Source organism: Pteropus vampyrus, unplaced genomic scaffold, assembly GCF_000151845.1.
Source record: "Pteropus vampyrus isolate Shadow unplaced genomic scaffold, Pvam_2.0 Scaffold19, whole genome shotgun sequence".
Classification (NCBI taxonomy): domain Eukaryota; kingdom Metazoa; phylum Chordata; class Mammalia; order Chiroptera; family Pteropodidae; genus Pteropus; species Pteropus vampyrus.
In genome coordinates this window covers 13,334,179-13,356,740 of record NW_011888800.1, presented here as the reverse complement: position 1 = coordinate 13,356,740, position 22,562 = coordinate 13,334,179, and the positions used below count along the sequence as shown (strand labels likewise).

At 34.2% G+C, this 22,562-nt stretch overlaps 1 protein-coding gene across 4 annotated transcripts; it reads right to left on the bottom strand.

The window, feature by feature from the left end:
* Positions 1-2,591: 2,591 nt before the first annotated feature.
* DTWD1 (DTW domain containing 1) lies at positions 2,592-22,261 on the bottom strand. 4 transcript variants are annotated; one of them, XM_011355087.2, is made up of 6 exons: positions 22,127-22,227; positions 21,734-21,810; positions 18,054-18,369; positions 13,756-13,899; positions 11,571-11,820; positions 2,592-2,913 (listed from the first exon to the last, which is right to left on the bottom strand). In XM_011355087.2, the coding sequence occupies exons 3-6, from the start codon at positions 18,315-18,317 to the stop codon at positions 2,666-2,668; spliced, it is 906 nt and encodes a 301-aa protein (XP_011353389.1). In that variant the 5' UTR covers positions 18,318-18,369; positions 21,734-21,810; positions 22,127-22,227; the 3' UTR covers positions 2,592-2,665. The 4 variants fall into 4 exon arrangements, with proteins under 4 accessions (XP_011353389.1, XP_011353388.1, XP_011353390.1 ...); XM_011355086.2 differs by lacking the exon at positions 21,734-21,810 and having other exon boundaries at positions 22,127-22,261; XM_011355088.2 differs by lacking the exons at positions 21,734-21,810; positions 22,127-22,227 and adding an exon at positions 22,078-22,099.
* Positions 22,262-22,562: the final 301 nt, after the last annotated feature.

Sequence of the window (22,562 nt, the reverse complement as noted above, 5' to 3'; positions counted from 1 at the left end):
CATTTTGGGGGAAGAACTTGAGATTTTATCTAGCCTTAGGCTCTTATGAAGTAAATTAAGCTCTTATGAAGTATGTGTGTCATCTTTTTTTTTAAGTATAGTTGGTGTACAATATATTAGTTATATTAGTTTCAGGTGTACAATATAGTGATTCAACATTTTTATACATTAAAGGGTAATAACTCCACTAATTCTGGTAATCTGTCACCATGCAAACTTATCATGATATTATTGACTGACTATATTCTCCTTGACCTTTTCACCCATTCCCCTCCCCTCCTCTCTTCCCTCTGGCAACCATCCTTTTGGTCTGCGTTTCTATGTAGGTCATTTTTCTTATGCCAGCTGTTATGATGGGGGCAAATGAGTGATAGGATTGTTGTTCTTTTTTTTTCTCTCTCTTAACTGTTATGTCACTTGGTGTATAGAGCCAGTTAAGTGACAATAGATTTTGGCTCAGAGAAGTCCATATTAGCCCAAGAAATTCAAGCTTGGTCTTGCTTAAATAATTCAAGTCTTCTTCCATTTCCAGTGCTAAGTTCTAAACATGAAGAAATCCATTTCAATTCCATTCTTGTAAAATAACTGATAAATAAACAAGCCAGTTAGTTTATTTGGCTAAGGCCATGGGAGTAGTAACATCCAAACCTTATATAATCCACTTTCCTTTTCATGAAAGCATAATAAAATGGTGACTTCATTTAACTATCAGAAATACCAGCTTCTAGATGACGTTCTACCACTAACTAGTTGTGGGGCCGACCTGTGGGCAAGTTACTTAATCCCTTCAGGCCTCAGTTGCCATATTTACATAAAATAATATCTATGCAATATTCCAAATATCCTATTTCCACAGTACGTTAGTAGCCATTACTTACTCAATTAATAAATTCTAGCTTAAAGTTCAAAAGGTTTATTCCAGGACTTTTCAGCACTTTTATGCTATGCCTGTTGAATCTCTAAGAGGGGAATATAATGTGGAGCAAACAAATTTTACTACTTTTTTTTTTCCAGGAAACATGTTATATGTCCCACTGAATATACTTTTGAGAAATGTACTATTATTTCTAGCATCCACATGGGTGAATTTACCAGTCAGCGTCCCAGAAAGAAATGAAGGGCAAGTTTAAATGGGGACATTTGAAAACATGACTATTTTCGAAGATGTAGGCAGGATTTAGGGAAACCAACAATGGGTAATAAACTACCATGGGGCTAGTAACACCTGGGTGCATAATATCCCTAAGTGAAAAGGGCTTAACAGAGGGACCTGAAATTAGAGAGGGTAATGAGGATAACTGCTTGAAAAAGGGTGCCAGATAGGATGACCTTCAGTAAAGGGACACAGCCAACCTATGGTGACGTGGTAGGGAAGGGGGTAGGGAAATAAATAACACAATTTCAATTTCCTTTAAATCTCCAATCTCTTGCTGGTTCATCTCATTTTTGGAAACCAACCAAAATCCAGAGAGCAAGGGAACCTACCTCACAGAGCAGACAGCAGAATGGAAGAGTGGAGGGAGGATCCAGAGGGGCAAACAGAAGCTATCCAGAACAGTAGGCCTCCATTCACAAGCACCCTGATTACATGATTAAATGATGTCCTCAGGACTCAGTCTTTAATCTCTCCACTCTGCTTTCCTCTGCTGGCTTCATTCTAAGGCAGGCTCTTGCCACCTGCAGCACAGATGCCACCAGGAGCTCTAGGGTTATCTCACTTAGTGTACAATTCGAAATAAAGTAATAAAAAGAGTAAACATATATATAGCACTTACTGTATTCCAGATGCTGTTGAAAGTCATTTTAGATATATTAACTCAGTTAATTCTCATAATTATCCTATAAGGTAGCTATTGTATTATCCTCTCTTTAGAGATGAAGAAACTGACACATGACTGGTAGGTAGAAAAGGAAAAGCTAAGATTTAGATTCAAGTTGTTAAACTCTAGGACCTGTGCTTTTAAATACTGTGCCACAGTGCTTTTTGAAAAATAAGCCCTATCTCCTACAGCATCTATACCACTTATCAAAAAGGATGATGGTTCGTGTGCTCATCCCTGAATCAATCGCTGGGCACTGTGCTTGCTAAACTGGGTCATATGTCCATCCCTATAGCAGGACCCCATGACTGCTAGTAATTTCTTCCTAAAAAAGGATGCCAGACATATAAAAAGTAACAAATGTCCATCAAAGTCACTGTGGATTTACAAAACTAGCCCTAGGGATCAGAGCTACAATTCTAGTTCTGATTATGTTTGCCATTAACCTCAAGGAAATAACCTATCACTTCATTTTCAGGAAGGAGATTCTGACCCCATCTACCTCCAAACATGGTAGTGAGTATAGGTGAAAAGATATCTAAACAGATTTCTAAATATATCCAAATGCATAGACTTAAATATAACACATTAAAATATAGTAATAAAATTGACATGCCAAACTTGAGCAGATAACTTCCGAAACTAATTTTTCAGTCAACATTATCTCTGAAAATTCCTTTAGAAATAACTTCCTTTTAACAAGCAAGCGGCAAAATGAATGAAGCCTTATTTTTTCAAGTGGTCTTACAGACATTACACATGAATAATTCCTAAGAATAAACAAAGCACAATTACAAGTTTATTGATTTTAGCAAAATAAAATGACATAAGTGGCTTCTTAAAAACTAATAAGTAAGTTTTCTTGTTTTCTTGTCTCCAGAGCATTTGGCACTCTTTATTAACTGGTACATAAAAGAGTAGAAAAATAAAAGATTGTCATATTGTCCTTTGTATTTCTCTTTTAATATATCAGTATGGTAGTCTACCAGAAAGTAGTAAATGGCTTCAATTGTAGAAAGGAAGGTATCTGGCTTTCCTTTTTGATGACGCCAAAAGCAAGTTTTTCTTGTTTTCAACTCAACTTGTAACAACCCTGCCAAAAACAAATAAGAAAAGTATAAATATTTCTTCTTAACCACAGGGTGTGGTACAATAACGATTTCTCTTAATTAAGGAATTTTTTAAAGAGCCCTGATTTAAAAGATATTTTCTTAAATGCATTTAGGTGTATACAGAAGCAATATAAAACAGAGAATGAAATCTTACACGTGACAGTTACCTATATGTATTGGACTTTGTAGCAATGGGTGAAAAGTAGTTAACATTCAAGAGAATCATTCCTTTCCATCTTCTCCCTACCACTGTCTTTTAAAAAATTTAATCCATGACAGGACTAAATTCACCAGTCTTCAGAAAGGGTTCATTTCCTTAATAAACTGACATTTAAAACATCATTCTGAAACTCAAGACAGACGAGCAGGTTGATGGTCTTTAGTACTTCTAGATTATCACTTTTTGGCTATATTTTTATGAACACGGTATTTAGAGCTATTTCATTAGCTCTGTCACATCTGTGTTGCGGAGCCTCAAAGATAGTCGGCTAGAATGCCTTGCTCCTATATATTTAAAGAAAAAATGATTCATGAAACCACAGAACAGTACTCTCACCTCTTATAACTGAAACATCAACATATAAACTAGAATGCTTTTAGCACCTTAGACCAGTACTTGGACTCATATTATATTTATTTTGCCATACTTTAAAAAAAAACATATTTCATTTTAAAGTGAGAAATAAAAGGAAGAAGGTAGTATCAAAATTGGCACACTAACCCAGATTAGGAACCTCTGAGTCATCAATGATTTCCTAATATCGCACTTCACTTTAACCTAAAGTGACCTTGGGAATATAGGAGAGAACGACGAGAATAATATAAAAAGAATTAAGATATTAAGGGATACAGAAGATATAATGTCTAATAGGAGTCCCAGGGAAGAGAACAAAGAGAATGAAGTATAGCATTTAAAGGGATAATACCTATGACTTTTCCCAGAAACTACTTTAAAATGTGCGAAGCCCTAAATACATGAAATAATTTATCTCAAGGAAGATAAATATAAAGAAACCAGTGCCTAGGTCAATCACATAGTAGTGTAATGCAAAAGAATAAAGATAAAGATTTTAAAAGTAGCCATTACCATTCTTTTGAGCAGATCATATACACAAGAATAGTTATCAGAATGGACAGAAGACTTCACTAGCAACAAAAGAATACTGAAGACACTGGAAGAAAATCTTCAGTGACAAGAGAAAATAACTAGCAACCTAAAGCTGTGTACCTAGCAGAACTGTAAGTCAAGAACAAGAGTGAAAAACACTTGAACGTATGCCAACAGGGAATCCAATAAAAGGAACTGCTAAAACATGTACTTCAGGAAAGACTGTCTGATTTAAAAGAATGGTGAGCAAAGAAAATGGAAACGTCTATGCAAACCCAAATGAGTGCTGTATGTTTAAAACAGAAACAACAATATATAATTTGTGGGCTGAAAAATAAAGAACAGAATAAAGATACAAACAATAAGTGTTGGCAAGGATATGGAGAAAAGGGAACCCTTGTGCATTGTTGGTGGGGTTGCAAACTGGTGCAGCCACTATAGAAAACTATATGGAGGTTCCTCAAAAAATTAAAAATAGAACTACCTTATGACCCAGCAATTCCAATTCTGAGTATTTATCTGAAGAAATCCAAAATACAATTTAAAAAGATAAATGTGCCCCTATATTCAATGCAGCATTATTTACAATAGCTATGATATGGAAGCAACCCAAGAGTCAATCGATGGATGACTGGATACATACACTAGATGGATGTGGTACATATATACAATGGAATATTACTCAGCCGTAAAAAGAATGAAATCTTGCCATTTGTGATAACATGGATGGACCTAGAGGGTATTATGCTCAGTGAAATAAGTCAGACACAGAAAGACCATATGATTTCACTTATATGTGAAATCTAAAGAACAAAATAAACAAACAAAACAGAAACAGACTCATAGATACAGGGAACAAACTAGTGATTGCCAGATAGGAGGGGAGTTGGAGGACTGTGTAAAAAAGGTAAAAGGATTAAGAAGTGCACATTGCTGGTTACAAAATAGTCACGAGGATATAAAGTACAGCATAGGGAATATAGTCAATAAAATTGTAATAACTACGTATGATGCCAAGTGAGTACTAGACTTATCAGGGGGATCACTTTGTAAATTATATAAATGTCTAACCACTTTGCGGTACACCTAAAATTAATACATAATTGCACTGAATGTCTACTGTAATTAAAAATTTTTTAAAAATTTTAAAAAGAACAGAACAAAATTAAGAAAATAATAACATTGTGAACTAAGAGACTGTTGAGTGAAGCTTAGGTATACTAAGTCCTCAGAGTGTTCAAAAGGAGGTTAAAATAATGTTTGATTTTGAATTTTTTAAAGTTACATGTGCAAAGTACCATTCTCTAAAAGAACCAAAATAGGAATATTCAAAAATGAAATAAAAAATAAAAACTTGATCAAAGAAAAGCTAAGAAAAAAGTGGTAAAAAGCAAGATAAATAGAAATAATATTAAGATGACAGAAATAGGTTCAAATATATCAATACTGACAGCAAATGTAGATAGATAGACTAAACCTGCCATTTAGAAGACACAGATCACTGACTAAAGCACGACAAGAACAACCACCACCCACAGGGCTTCCGTTCAATACTGTGCTGGAGGTTTTAGTCAACACAGCAATACTAATAAATTACATGCATAAGAACTGGAAAGAAACAGAACTGATATTGTTGACACAAAATTACTTTTAAAATCTATAAACAGATTATTAGAAATACAGTATCCTGGGGTAGAAAGGACTTAAACAAGACACAAAAAGTGCTAAATATGAAAGACTGATAAATTCTACATTAAGAATGTCTGTTCCTCAAAAGATACCATAAAGCAATTTAAAAATGAGTCAAAAAATGCAAGAAGGTATTTCAAAACATTATCATCTATATTCTAGAATACATAAAGAATTCCTACAAATCAATAAGAAAAACAAACCACTAGAAAAATGGACAGAGGTATTTCACAGAACAGGACATGTGCATGGTCAAATAAGCAAACCAAATGATGCTGGATCCAATTATTAATTAGAGAAAGGCAAAGTATGACCACAAAGTATGACTTTATATCTACTAGTTTGACAAAGATCAAACATTTGACAATACCAGCGTAAAAGGGATTATGGATCAGTGGGATCAACTAATGATGGAAGTATAGATCTGTGTACCACGCTTTGGAAAACAATTGGCATTATCTTGTAAAACTGAACATTCTCGTATGCAACAACCTAGGAATCCCACTTTTAGTTACATTTCCTAGAAGAAGATTTTACATGCAAGAGAATGATCATACTAGCACTATTTCTAATAGCAAAAATTAGAAATAAGTGTTTCATCAACAGGACACTGAATAATTAACTGTAGTATATTCACATAGTCAGATATTATAGCAGTGAAAATAAACTATTGCTACAATCACATAACATGGATAAACCTTAAAAACAAAATGGTGAGTTTAGAATGAGAATCCCCAGAACACAATGCACAGATCAAAATAAAGCAAAACTAAATAATATAAAGTTTATGAAAATAAATGTATATAATAAAACTTTTTTAAAAATCAAAAGAATGATAAATATAATTCAGGAGAACAGTTAACTTGTGAGAACAAGGAGAATGGCATAGGGGAGGAGAACATGGGTAAATGAAAGTTACTGATACGATTCTGGTGCTTGAGTTCTTAACTAATCATTATATCATTATGTGCTATAACTTGATGCATATATTCTTTCGTATGTATCATAATTTAGTTTAAAAAGTAAAAAAAAAAAAAAAAAACCACCTTTGCCTACTTAGTGGCAGAATTTGGATTTGGGCTGGAAGTCAGGTCCCAGTGCTGTTCTTTCCATTAGATATAAAACACAAATCTCATCATGTCAATGTCAGGTTTTAAATTCTTTAATGATGCCACAGCACCACGTTAAAAAAGACCAAATTTCAAGGCATGACATTCAAGAGCATTCATAAGTTGAACTTCTTCAGTCTCTTCTCCTGCTATTCTCATAAGGTATGCATTCAACATCATATTCAACTTTTTCAGTCTCTTGAATATATCCTGTGCATATGCCATTCTCTTTGTCTGAAATGCCCCTCCTTTACCCCTTTATCCATCAAGATTTCAAAAGAGACAGTGAATCTTTCCAGGGACTCCAAGCAGAGTGTCTCCTTGATGCCACCACCACACTCAAAACTTACTGAATTTTCTTATCTGCTTACATGTCTGCCTCCCATAATAGATTATGTGGCAGACAATGTCTAGTATCTTCTCAACATTTACTTTCTTCTTCTCTCTTATTAACAGATCTCAACCCTGTACAGTGTGGCATGTGTCTAGCAAAAAACAATTTCCCAGCTTTCCTTACAGCTAGAGGGGTCATGCATGCGAATAAATTCTGGTCAAAGAAAGGAACAATGAAATCTCATAGGTAGAACTCCCAGGAAAGCTTTTTTTTTTTTTAATACACATATTACCTTTTGCCCTTTGTCTTGCTTGGAATATGTATGGGATGCCTCAGGGACTAGTAGCCATATTATAAGCATGAGGATGAAAGTGATAGAGGTGGAAAACAGGAGTCTGAAACCTTAAGGGCACTGTGAAGCTCCTGTACCAGCCTTGGACTACCTCTGGACTTTTACATGTGAAAAGTAAACCCACTACTTGTTTTAAGATTCTAGCTGGGTTTCTGTTTCATACAGTTTCATACCCTAACTAATAGCCACTATGACTAATCACAGAGTAGAAATATTGCCTTATTTTCCTTCATATCCCTCGAATCTAGGACACTGCCTGTCCAGGAACAGGTGTTCAACAAATATTACTGAAGGAATGAACAAATCACAAAAATCATCTGCCTTTAAAGTATTCTAAGTATTTTGAAAATATTTCAATTTGAATAATTTTAATTCAAAGATAAACAAAAGTGAAAATAACCAAAACCAAATCCCTTTTAACTATTTGTATTAATGTAATTATAACCAAGAAGTAAAGGCAGACATCTGAAATATTCTAATTAGTACAATTAAAATCTTAACATAGGATTTTGACATCGCCAATGTAATTTCTAAAAAAAAAAAAGAGTAACTATTAAAATGGTGCTGGTTTCTATAATACATCTAATATGTTCTAAAATGTTAAATATAAAAATAAGGATTTAGTAATTAACACCACTAAACCATCCTGTTTTAAATATTTGCTTGGAAGTATGTAGAACCCTTTAAATCATACTGAAATACATAGACATGGGATTTCATAGGAAACTAATATTTATTTTTAAAAGGTCAACATATACATCTGAAAACATATTTCTGGCAATCAATAACTTTAAGATAAAATACATTAAAATTTTTAGCAGTAAAACTTTAAAGTAGGTAATTATAAATGGCTTGTCCTTCCAAAATTATTGCCTGAATTTCTTCAAATCGAAAATGAAAATGAAAATCTTAAGCTATTTTCATGTCGCTGTGAGGACTGAATGAGGCAGCATATGATACAGCATTCACTGACACACTCAGTAGAGTTTAAGAAATGCTTATAATGTGAACAAACCTGTCACTTTAAACATTGTATCAACATGGTCAAAATGAAGGGACCGATCTGGCCAGTATTTAAAACAAATTACGATTAAATTCCACTTTTAATAATTTGGACTTACTCCCCAACAAAAAAGAAACTATTCTTCCCCACTGCATCTCCCCAAGGCTTCCTATGGTGAATCTTCAAGAATGTTATGTCAATCTTTACTTGTAGGTTTACATTTTATGATTAAATTAGACACTCAACCTCTAAACATTTTATTTTGACAGTAGTAAAACATCCAGAGCTATTTCTCTGTAAAGTCTGGCAAAACAGTATGTTTTTTATTGTTAAGGGTTTTCTTAACCTCTGCATTCACAGTAAGATAACATTACATTTGAGAGTTTAAACTGAGGTTTAGGGTTGGTTTGTTCGGCTTAATCCCATCAAATGATAAAATGTTTTAAAATCTAAAGTAAATGATTTATAACAAATATGGGTTGTTTCTAGTGAAAGTAACTTGGTTTATCTGGAAACTAGTATTTCACATATACAGAGATTATAAAGACGCACAGAGCCCAAGATACTTCCTGTGGTGCAATGAAGAGCCAGAAGTAGGACATGCAGAGAAGACTGACTCTAGAAATCTGTTTGTTTTATGATTTTGAAGGCATTAGGAAATAACTTTAAACATTTTTGACGTAGCACAGAAATATATGACATTTTCTACGTGACTGGGAAGGAGTAACAGAAATTTTTTGTACGAAACTGATTTTAAGCCTTCAGCACAAGTGTGGACACTCTGAAAACAGATTTTGAATTGTACCTCAATAATTCCTTTTATAGTTTTTTCCAAGTGTTTCCATTTATGTGCTTTCATTGGATCCTTTCAATTACCAAATAAGGTAATTATAAAGAAAAATGGCTCAGAAGAATCTTCAAATTGAGGAATAATTTGCTGTTGTAACCATCCAAAGTACTGTGGCAGCAGTACTCCAAAGAGCAGCACCTAGGGATGTCTCTCTCTATTAAACATCAACAAGACTCTTCCAGGTCTTATGCTCTGTAGTCCTCTGTGTGTCACACACACACACACGATTTCTGTCTATCTCTGCCTATGTTTCTTACACACATACACAAGCACACACACGATTAGAATGATAAAGCTTACTAACATGTATGTTGATCTCAGAGGTACGAACTATACAATTAAGCTAATTAAGTCTAGTATCATCACTCACTTTACTTGGTACTAATTAACACAAGTCAGACTCCAAAAAAGTGTCATAAACTTTCTTTTCTAGATGGTTTACATTTTTAACAATAGCCTGAGAGAAGCTCTCTCAAATTGAAACTTTTGGCAACTGCCTAATACTAACTAGATAGTTGTTTTGCCTTCTAATCATATATGGTATACAAACAAAGCCATCAAAAAGCTGGGAATAAACCTAAAGCTTTTAGAAAACTGAGAAAGCATGAAGAACTGAGTAAGGTGCAAGGGAACATGAGAGGTAGTATGTACTCCTGTTCACATTGCCAGTTGTAGTACTTGGACAAGTAAAGCAACTCTTTTAAACCACTATTATTAAGAACTAAGCTTTTCACTCTAAGAGAAAAATAGAAACATAAAAGAAAAGAAAGAAAATCCCTGTAATGTTAAACCTGAATTGGAAGCATCCATGTGAACTCATGATACACACACGTGTGCGCACACACACACACACACACACACATGGACACACACACAATTTTTCTTGGCTCTGTGCAGCAAAGTAATGACATCCAAGTAGTAATAAATTTACCAGATCTTGGTTTCTAATATCATTTCCCAATAAAAAGAACCATGGCTCCTTTGAATGACTGATTCTAGGTCTGGGGCAGGAAAAAAGTGCTATACCAGAAGGAATAATGAGGCCATGCCACAAAAGACTTGAAGGGCTCCCACTGGCAAAATCTGAGACAATTCAAGCATCAAAAAGAATACAACCATGATGGGGGCAGGTTGGGCAGGGAGAGGACAAAAGAAGAGGAGAGAAAGGAAAAGTTCTCTATGTAATAATGCTCACTAACAATGTAGAAGAAATAATAAAATTAAAATTTCATCATTTAGCAATCCTTGATGTAATTACTGACTTAGGAAAGAGTCATCAATGAATACTAAAACCACTTAGTGAAAAGCAGTCGGGAAATAGACAGTTCATAGTCTTAAAGCATTACTCCACATATTACTAATAATTTCAAAGAAGAAAAAAATCTTTATACTGGAGAGGTCTGGCAGTCACCTTTAACTAATTAAAGTTATCATCAATAATGGAACAACTTATATTATTTGCCATCTGTTTTGATGCAATAAGTATACCACTTTCCCTATGAATAGGGTAATCATACAATTTATCAGCTAAACAGCTTCATTTCTGAGAGTAAAAGGGAATACTATTAATAATTATAAAACAATAGATATAAACTGGAATTGTCATGAACAACTGTGGATTTATCCTTATCTATAAGTATCCTTGCAAAAATATTTAAACAATCTAATAATAATGAAACCTTCAGACAACTGACCTATCCTTTTCACACAAGTCTAAGTCATGAAAAATAAAAACAGAGAACTGTTCTACATTAAAAGAGACTGAAAAGGCATAATCAAATGGAATGTGACTTTTCATGCTATGTCAGAGGAAAAAAGCTACAAAAGATATTTTGGGTCAATTAGGGAAATGTAAATTTGGACTGTATATTAGACATTACAGAACTTTTGTTAATTTTCTTAGGGTAATAATGGTATGGCAATTATGCAATTATTCTTAAAAGGTATATACTTAGGTATTTAAGGGTAAAGTGTAAGGCCTGCAACTTCCTTTCAAATGGTTCAACCAAATATATATAGTTGTTATATACATATATCTAAGTACACGCACACATATAATAGAGAAAGAGAATTAAAAGCAAATGCAGCAAAATGTATGGGTCATCAATGCAACTCTTCTAAAAAGGTTTTGAAGTTTTATGGAATGAAAGCTGAGTGAAGGAGCAATGCAAAAAACAAAATTTTTTTTCTTACCTTGAAGTCTCTCATCAGTGAATATTTTGTTTGTTTGGTTCCAGGTGCTATCTATAAATATAATTTTCTTCAGTGTTGTCACTTTGCACTTGCTGTCATTCAAATCCTGTTCTTCAATTTTCTTGCGTTTAATAGATGGCTTGTCAGAGTCATCATTTTTGCTTCTAACATTATTCTGAATCCTTTTTTGCAGATGAAAAGAAATATCTTTTATTGAGATAGACTTAGGTCCAGGGAAAACAAGTGCAACCTAAAGCAAAGAAACTTAAGTTAATAGTGTGCTATTATAATCTTCAAAATGAAGAAATTCTGACCGACTTAAAACTTTAAGAAAAAAATTTACTGAATATCTGAGAAACGATCATTAACTTCTACTATATGTGCTTCTTTAATATGTATGGTAAAGTTTTTGGCTTTTCTCTAGTAAGTTATAATCATAATATACTACCTAAAAGTATTACTTCAAATAAGTTATTCACCTGTTGATAGAAGCTAAGTTAATTGTACCTTGAATCAAAAAAACTAAACTTTAAAATATTTTATAAAATAAAAGGCAAAGTATGCGATACTTTGTAAAAGAACTATTGAAAAGCATTCAATAATTAAATACTCTTTTCACCTATATAATATGCAAAGACAAAACAAATGATAGTCAACGCTGGTAAGAAAATGGAGTAATGGGCCTTGATAGCCATCACTCATGGCGGGTTTAAACAGTAAAATTCTTTGTGAAAGCAATTTGGCAACTTAAATCAAGAGTCTTGAAATGTTCATAACCTTTGGTCAAATAATTTCACTATGGGAATTTGTTTTAATAAAATAATCCTAAATACCCACATGCTCAAGATACCCAGAATATTTGTTAAAATATATTTATTATAGTGAAAAATTAAAACTGAAAAATCAAATTTTCAAGGAATAATTCTGTAAATTATGGTACCACTTTCCTTTCAGCATTTTACTGAGACATTATATACTGCTAGAGCCTCCAATCTCTGAATAGCTCTTGCCACAAAACAAGAACCCAGTAAATATTTGTGAAATGAATAAATGTTGGTAGAATTATGGGTATTTTGTCCCCTGTACTTTTCTCTAGTTCCCAAATATACTTTAATAAGCATAATTTTTAATATGAAAAACTAAACATTACAAAAATAAACAAAAAATCTTGAATTTATAAACTTTAAAGTTATAAAAATTTCTCAAACATTCATATTGCATGCCAATATTTCCCTCATACCTAATTAGCAAAGTCCAGGGTTTCTTAATTTTCTTGGATTATAAGCAATCACATCTCCTTATAGAACCTGGCACTGTGTTCTATTTAATTAACACAAATGATACCTAGCTGACCAGAGAAGGAAATACAAATATATTCCTAGATCCCAAACTTAGATATTTACAAACACAACTTTCTATATAAACTCAACCAAAAAAAATATTGACAGGAAAGGAAAAACCTACCAAGTTCTTTCCAGAACAAATGAGTGTATTAATTTTTTTTGTTTCTAGATTAACCAAATGGTCCCCAAGAGACCTAAAAGGGTTTAACGAGCTTCTCTAAGAAGTATCCCAAGCCTACCTTTTTTTGAGATCTACTGCAACATTACTTTTCAACAAGATTAGTAATATCTCACCAATGTGAAATTTCAACTATGTGAAAAACAATTAAGAATCTAGAAATGGAGCAAGGAAGGCCTCTGAGCAGAAAAAAAAAAAAAAAAAAAAAATTTACAAAGGCCATATACTAAAGCTCTTAATTTAGGGAGAATCCCTGAAAATCCTTTTAATTCAGTCTTTCTTCTTTTGGAGAAATTCTACCATTTGTAATCTCGTTTCGCTGTTTGCATCAAATTAGACCATCTACAAATAGAATAGGCAGGAAAATGGAGAGGAGAGAAAGTAAAAGTAAGCATAATAATACAGGCCAAGAATAAAAACCTGAAGAAATAATGCAGAAAAATGATAAAAAGTAAAAAGACAGACAAAAAAGCCTAACAATCTAGGATCATTGTATCTTTTCAGACACTAATGTAAACTGTTATGTTGCTTAGTGCTACATAAGGATAACCCTAGGTCATTATGAAAAATATTAAATTGTGTTCAAGTAGGTTCAGAGAGGCACTGGAATTTAAAATTCATTTTTAGATTCTATGTGAAGAGTTGTAAAAAATAAGCGGCCTACTTCATGGTCCTTTTCTTCATATTCCGGAATACAAGGGTACGTATAAATATTTACAAAGTCAGGTGCTAAGAGTTTTGCATGTACAGCAGTACTTTTGCCATCTGTTTCATTTGGATGTTTAATGATGTCAATCTTCAGTGGAAGCTAAAATTAAAAATAAATAAATAAAACAAATGTAACAATTCTAATTTTTATGTTAATAAAAATGGTCTTCAAAGTTTAAATAAGACAAGCTCATACTACATTCCTATAAATATACTTACGGTGTGAAAGTCATACTTTTCTAAACCAGAATATTAAAAATGATGAGTCATAAAAAAAACTTTCTCGATATGGTTAATCATGTAATAGAACTATTTGCAACTCATTTAACATAGAATCTGCTCTTAAAGCCAAGCTCTAACATCATTTTTATTTAAGTTACATAAGCAGTGAGTCCGATTCCTTGCATTTCAGTATGTGTGACAAGGACATTTTTTATAATTTCTATAAATTTTAAGTTTGTTCATTTTATGATATAGTAAAAGGAAATAAAAGTATGGATAAAGCTTCATATCTAAAATTCAAGTTAAAATTTTGTTCCTTATACATCCTTTGAAGTCAAAGGTATTATCTTTAGCTGTGAATGTTACAATTCTCAGAAGTAGCCTTTAACAGCATGAATAAAATAATTATCAACTGAAAAAATAGCAAGAGAATATCTAGGAGGCATACTCTTCATATAAAAAATAACTCTTCAAAATCATTTTGCTTATTTCCCTTAAAGTTTCATTATTTAATTGTTATGAGTTATGTCCTGCCTCTATGCAAAAATAGCATTTTCATGCATTTCTCGAGTTACATTTTTCTATTATTTCACTGACATGTTTGGTTTAGTTTTCTGTATAATGCCTGTGCAAGTCCTGCATTGTCATGATTATGAAAATAAAAGCCAACTAATATCTCCCCTTCTATATATAAGAAACTTTCAGATTCTTCACTGTAGATTTCAAATGACTTATTTGTTATGATAAGCACTCTTCCAGCTTCCACCCTACACTAAACAGGCAGGATATTAGGTATTTACTCTAAGGCACACAGCTATTTTACCCTGAAGTACAAAACTATTTCTCTCATTTATTTATAAACAGCTTTATTAAAGAGAAAAAATTGATACAATAAACCACACACACTTAAAAGTGGACAATCTAATGAGTTTTAACATACATTTCACCCTTGAACTCATCATCACAGTCAAGATAATGAACATATTTGTCACCCCTCAAAAGTCTTCTTGTGCCTTCCTCCTTCCCATTCACCATCAACTACCACCCACAGTCCTCGGACAACCAGTGATCTGCAATCACTATAGATTAGTTTGCATTTTCTCAATGTCTATATAAATGAAATCGCACTTTTCATCTAACTTCATTCATAAAATAATTATTCTGAGATTCATCTATGCTGTTGCATGTATCATTAATTCCAGAACTATTTTTTAAAGGAGCAGCTGCTGCATGCTACTAAATAATCTCAGTTGAATATATTTTATCTTTCTAGATGAGCATGTGGAAAAAGGACAGTGTATACCCCAGAAGGGCCATAAATATGTATCCCAAACAGTTTTCAATTTAGCGTTTCAAACCCCATGTCTCCTACCTTCCCTACCTAGGCCTAGTGAACATTTGTAAGTTGGGGCCAATTGCTTTAAATTTGCAAACCAACTTCTAGTTAGAGAAAATTCACCATTTAAGTATGAAGTTCACAAATGATTTTACATCAGTCTACTTCTGGTTGAACTCTACATCAGACTTTCCTCATGATGCTCAGTCTCAGTTGAACTATATTCCCTTTTCCCAGGGTCTCTCAGTACCAGATCAGCATTAGCTTAGCCCAGGAAAGGTAGAAAAGGGGAAAGAAGAAAGCAGATTGTGACAAAGTATTCTACTACTAATAAAATTAACTTTCTTATATGGCTGATGAGTAGAGCTGAAAATTCCAAAGGTGATCACCAACATTTCTGATCAGCTGGCTATCTTTGAAGGATATCATTTATATCAAGGACACAGGACTGAGTGTTATTAATGTATTTTACAAATCATGTACCTAGCCTATTATGGACTAAAATGTACAAGTATAAGACAATAACATAAAACTTATGCTCAGAAAGTATTCCTGGGACCTAATCTAGGTATCTTTAGTTCTCTGTGAGTTAAGCCTGAAATTTCTGATACTATGAAACAAAAGCAGAAACACAAATCGAACCATGAAAATATGTTTATGGAAATATGTTTATGCTCTAGTTCACACATTGTCAAGGAAGACACCTCTTTTACAATGATGGGGTAACACCAGCAGAGTTGACCAGATGCAGTACAAGTAGAGATGTTCGGCTTTCCAACATATATAGAACATCAATCTGTTCTCTAACACCTGTATCTCTATAAAATATTTACCACAAACCCTTCTGCCCAATTGATCAAAATGCCATTAGCAGGAAGCCCTAAGCCTTTCAACCATGTGATTAGCAACTTTCCCAAAGGGAGCCTTTTAAATTCTAGGACTCTAATAAAAATGAAGATTTTTTTACCTTATGATTTTTCTCCTCTTTAAAAAAAAAAATACCAAGAGCACTTTTTAAATTTGTTTGTGCTTTTCTTATGACATTAAAAAAAATCATATTCTGCATAAGAAGACAGGTATTTATAAATTATTCCCTAGACTAAAATTTAAAGCTTGGGAGGTACTTACTCATTATGTTGTCATCTTCCCTTCCCAAGCAGGCTATCTAAAATCAAATGCTAAATGATTCATGAAAATAAAAATAAAGTTGAAATTAGGAAAAAAATTTGTAAAGTTTTTATTATCATTAATAAACATTAACATCAAATTTTACATGTGGCCTTTAAAATGATAAACACTTAAGAAAACTGTATAGTTCAGTAGGCCATTTAGAGTTGATCAAACACTGGGCATAGTGTTTTGAGTCATTTTTATTAAATGGTGGACATTAGACCACTGATTTGGAAAATAATACTCTATTATTAAATTTCTATGACAATATTAGCCCTGCCAATATATTCTTAACTTTCTGTTCTTCAATCTTTTCTGACTACAACACATCTTAAGATAAAACTTTTAATGGAATACTTTCTTTATTTAACTAGAAGATAGAATAACTCTGTATATACTTCAAAAATCATACTTTGAAATGTAACATTCATATAAGATATTAGGAAACTTAATTATTGTCCTCAAGTTCTTGGTTTTTCTGAAGTAACTATAAGGCTGACTAGAGTCCACGCTTACTTATTCTTGGCCAGTAAACTTCCCAATGGCCTGTAACTGTGATTTTAGACCCCTGAGAGGTGACCATGGACTTGCCAAAATGATATATAGGCTAAAGTGAAATCCAAATATGAGCGTTAAAGTATTCTTATTACTTCAACTTTACCGAATCTTAGAATCACCACATTAAATGTTTTTAGTTACAATTAATTTTTTTTTACTGGCCAGTTCTAATGAGTCCATGTGTAGAGTTTAGTTAAACTAAAATCCTAATATGCAGCAGTCAAATATTATACATTATTTGATTTATCACTAAACTTCGGTCATTGCTAGACAAGTTAATATATATATGTGATAATTTCTTTGATTACTATGTAGACAAGATGGTCTACAGATCTTTTACCTATACAAGAGTAATCCTGGTAAGCAACAAAAAGTATAACGTAAACAATCAATTCAAATCAATTTTAAAAATCTGGCTTTGAATCACTCTATTTATAACATGCCCAATGAAGTCTTAGTCTTTTCCATTTTAGTTCAGTTTCGTTTTGGTCACGGACATGTGCTCCATTTCCACATACAGAATGGGGCTAAGCCTATTCTACAAAAGCCTAAGCAAAAATCAACCCTAGCTCCTTTAGTTAGGTGTACTCAAGGAGAAGTCCAAGGACCTAGGATAGTTTTAGAAGCTCCTTCAGTAGCCTATAAACTTGTCTCTTGTATTAATGATTATATCATATTTTTTTCTATGTTGCAAATGAATTATAATCATTAATTTAAAAAAGTACTTGATTTCATTAAATACAATACCATTCATCTCACACCCAAGTGTTTTGGCAATGTGTCTCTTTTTACAGAGACAAGAAAAACAAATGGGTTCAACAGTCTGTAGGATTAAATTTTCTATTAATATAATTCTTTTCATAATGATGTCATTTACCAAGCTTATCAATTATATTAGAACAGGCAAATATGAGACATCTTTTTTAAATCTATTTTCCTACTTTCAAACCATTAAAGTTCTCACCAACCTTCACAAGTGGCATCTGTTCAATGGGTACATTTTCAACTGGGACGTAGCATGTATAGCAGTAGAACATTCTTGAACCACCACATTTAAGACATTTTGATCTTCCACTTTGCTGAGCTTTCTGAAGAACTTCTTGAGATGCTAAGCGTAAGTTTTGAAGAGGATCTTCTGCAGCTATGGAAGTAGTTTGGGATTGTTGTAGTTCCACAAATTTTGAATTACTTTCTTCCCTTTCTTTGAGAAACATAGGTGGACTGAGAGACATTTTTCAAACCAAAGTTTAACATCTATTTCTAAAACGCATTATCATAGGTGCACTGAAAAAAAAAGTAGGGGGCAAAATAAAAACAGAAAACATTTTACCCATTGCCTCCACAAAGAAAATTACTCAATTTAATTCACTGTGTACTGTTTTTAGAATTATTAACAAAAGCTACCAAGTTTTTAAACCACTAAATTAGCATACTTTAAAATACAAAATTAAAATATAATAAACTCAAAATAATAAATTACTCTTTGGGGCCATTCCCTCCATAAAAATAGAAAAGTGCTCTCCTATAAAAACTATTTCAAATATAAAGTTTAGGTACCAACAATCCATTTTCAATGACTCTTTGTGTTCCAAAGGCAGCAATTTGTTTTATATTAGGAAAACAATGGTTTAATGTTAGCATCAGACAGGAATGTCTTCAATATCACATGACATCTATTCTCACACTGAACTCTAAAGAAAATATAAAGTTCCAGTGAAATCAGTAAAATTTAGTTTGTTATGTTCTAAAAGATATATTCCTCTCCAACTTAAATTAAAATACACATAAAATATAACTAAATATCCATTAATGTGAGATGCATCTACTACCAATTAAAGTTGGCAAAATATTTCAAAAGGTGAAATATGTGCCCAGAAAAATAAAGTATGATCTTATAAATTTAAAATTTTGCAGGGTAACAATGTTCTACTCACTCTAAGAATTCCCATTGCCTTCAAAAGTATACACCATTCAGATTCTTAGTTCTAGAGATAAAATAGTAAAGTAACTTTCCGACTTAAGTATTTCCTTCAAAGAAGAATGAAGGCTGCCAAAACTGTTATTCGAATACTCTGTAAGCACGATATCTTTGGGGAAGAAAAGGCTGCCAAAACTGTTATTCAAATACTCTGTAAGCACAATATCTTTTGGGGAGAAAAGGCCCTTTTAATTTGATATGCATTCCAAAGTGGTAAAATGATTCTCTTATTATAAAGACTTATGGCATTGTGGTGTTTAACTATGAGGCTCCAGGCAGTTTGAGTACAAACACCGACAGGCAAAACACTGTGACTGCAACAGGAAACTTTCTGTGGTATCCCAAATAGAAAACGACAAAAAGTCCAGTGGAACATAATATACAAGATAATTTACTAATAAGTTAGTGATACTAATTTAATTATTCATCAGGAGCTTTTTATAGATTGTAAATCCCAGTGAGCTTGAGATCCAAAAAAAGAAATGCAAAGAAAAAAAGATGCTGGTCATTCATATAAAAGTGAAATACATTTGCCAAATTTACCAAAGGGGAAAATCGAAATACTGCATGATAAATATTTTTGATGTGCACTTATTAGGCACGGGTTTATATTTTGAGTTTCTTAGAGAAAGTGATAGTTCAGAATGATAGTCCAATCACTTTTTCCTGCCTCACAAATAGAAAACATCTACTCCTGGCCCCCCCCACCAAGCCACCTACCTAAAAATGGTTTCTATCTTTGTGACTATGCCCTCAACAACTAAGAGAGTGCAGGATATTAAGCTGCTACCTCTTTTTTTTTTTTTTTTTTGTCTCAGATCCTTTTAAGATCACATGAATCTTGGACGTCATCCATAGAAAAGGCATATACAGACACAATAGTTTGATCACAATTTCAGGTGATGTGCAGATCTCTAGAGTTCATCTACACATCCAGGTAAAGAAATCCTAAGATCAAAAAGTCATTCTAAAAACAACAGCAGCCTTAAAAGTCTGGGAGGAGTTCATATTAGTTTCCAGAAATCAGAGCTACAAATCCTGTTGGCCAATGAAGGGTCAACTGCCATAGACAATAGAGGTCTTGTCAAATGCACTTAGGAAGCTAATTAAGATTTACCTAAATTCTCTTGGTTTGGGTTTGTTCTGGTATTGCCTGAGGTCCTTACAGAGAAACAATTTTAGGCTGTAGTAATCTTGAGTTACCTCCATTATGGGGCTCATCCTCAAAAAAGAAAGTGGACTGGACTAAATTCAACCTGACTCCATTCCCTGGAAAACTACTGGTGAGTTTTTCAAGGGCTCTCAAATGCACTCCTCCTGAGATACTTCCAAAATATCCCCTCATACTTGGGCTTCCATCCATATAACAAAATGGATATTAGTAAAGCCTTATGTAAATATCATTCCTCTATAAAATCAAATAACATAAATGCCTGTGAGACAGTGAAAGGTAAATGTTTATGGCTCCCTCCCCTGCCTCGCCTACATACTCTCACTTATGACTGAGGTGGCTACACACAAGAGGCCAGCAGTAGTAAATCATGGGCAACTCCCTCCAAAGATCTCTGAAACTATGACTACAGCATCTGTCCTGACCTAGCCAATAGCCTGCTTCAAATTATTCATATAAATTATTCGTTGCACACTTGATGATTTAAAACCTTCAAAACATACTTGTTAACATCAAATATATGCAGGGAAATACAAGTGGAGTCACAGGAGTTATATAGAAAACATAAAAGCCTTTATCTCAAGGAACTAATGAATATTTTTATCTTGATGGTGCATCCATCATTCTGCAACTTAGGTTGAATGAAACTAATTACTCACCAAGTCGCAGTAATTCTGCCTTGCACATGATACTCTATTTTTAGTCTCAAAGTCAGGACTCTAGGTAGTCTATGGTAATCTCTTACATCTCTTTACCTTTGCTGACTTATTACTGGTTCCACATATTTAACATGGAAAAATGTACCTTTACTTCGAGTTCTACCTAGCAGACAGTGAATTCTGCAAGAGCAAAATTCTTTACTGATCTCATCTACCCCTGTGTCTTATGCAGCAGGAGGAAGTCAATAAATACTTTTTAACTAAAACAAAACCATTCTGAAAAAAGAAAACATGCAGTATGCATCTTGCTATTGAGGTAACTGAAAACTGTAAAAATATCTGTAAAAATGCAGCCTGGCAGACCTTTCTTTCAAAACAATACTAATAGGAAAGGCTCCTAGCTCAAGTTGACTCACCTCCCAAAGGAACATTATATAAAACTCTCCTATCTTGTATTGTGGTTTTATATAAAATCTACTTCAATTTTGTTTTCCTGTACTATTTTTAAGAACCTGGTCACATATATATAGAGAGAGAGCTCCAATATCCATTTTTTAAAATCCAAGGTGTTTTTGGAACCCAAGGTCCTGTTTCATACAGGACCAATGGCCCCTCCCAGACCCCCCACCGTGTAGTAGGCAGTCTTGCCTTAGTTTTTCAGAGTACACTGGGGTTCAGACACAGGTAATCTTTAAATATCGTAGTTTTGAGTTATGCAGCGAATTTATCACCCAATTCCATGGAACTTGCACCTTAAAGTGTTAATGTATTTCCCCAAAAAAATTTAGACATAAGAAACAGCTTCCTTTATTATGTAACCATAATCAATATTTTAAATACCTCGCTACATGGCACACTGCGTCTGTGCTAAGCTTCTCCTTCCGTGATAACCAATACCCCGTAAGCCACTCCAAACACTAGAAAAGAAAAAATAGGTTTCTTAGGGGACTAACTTTGCCAGGACAGATTTCTCTTCCGACGGAAAGCACTGAAAATAATTGTTAGGGGAAAATTTTTTTGAGAAAAAATTCGGAAGCCTTTTCCCCAAGGGGCCTGCAAGATCCTAAAAATGCAAGCGCCCGAGAGGGACCAGGGCCCCGTTCACAGGCGACAACCCGCACGACCTCCGTTAGGGCCCGGCCTAGGAGAGTCCACTCCCCGCAGTTGCACGAATCCAGACAGACCACTTAGTCTCCAGAGAGGCGCAGGAGAGGATCAGAGTGGGACTCAGACCTGCACAGCCCGCGGGTCCTCGCTCAGCTCCCGCGTCTTCGGCTCCGCCCGAGCCCGAAACGCGCGCCCGACCGTGGTCGCGCACGGACGCGACGGAGCGCTTTCCGGGCGACACCAGAGGGAGGAGCCCGGCCGTTGCTAGGACCGTTGCTAGGGCCGGGCGTGGCGCAGGTCCCGCGGCGAAGGTAACGTGCGGGGAGGACCGCCGGGAGGAGTTAAACGGGAAGTCCCGCCTCCGCCTCTCAAGCCACCCGCGGTGTCGCACCTCGGAGAGACGAGACCTAGGAGCAGGACCGGGGTCCGCGACGCCGACCCTCACACCACGCCAGCCCTCCGCTGAGTTCCCTCCTGGAACTGGCCGTGACTACATGTATGGGATGCAGTTCTCGAAGTATACTCTCAAGGTGTAGTTGCAGGAGGTTGTGAATATGCTGAT

Coding starts and splice junctions, on each gene's coding strand:
- DTWD1 (XM_011355086.2), bottom strand. CDS start 18,317: ATGTCTCTCAGTCCACCTATGTTTCTCAAAGAAAGGGAAGAAAGTAAT. Junction 13,900..18,053: donor AACAGATGCCACTTGTGAAG/GTTGGTGAGAAC, acceptor TTTTAATTTTAG/CTTCCACTGAAGATTGACAT. Junction 2,914..11,570: donor CACTGATGAGAGACTTCAAG/GTAAGAAAAAAA, acceptor TGTTTTTGGCAG/GGTTGTTACAAGTTGAGTTG.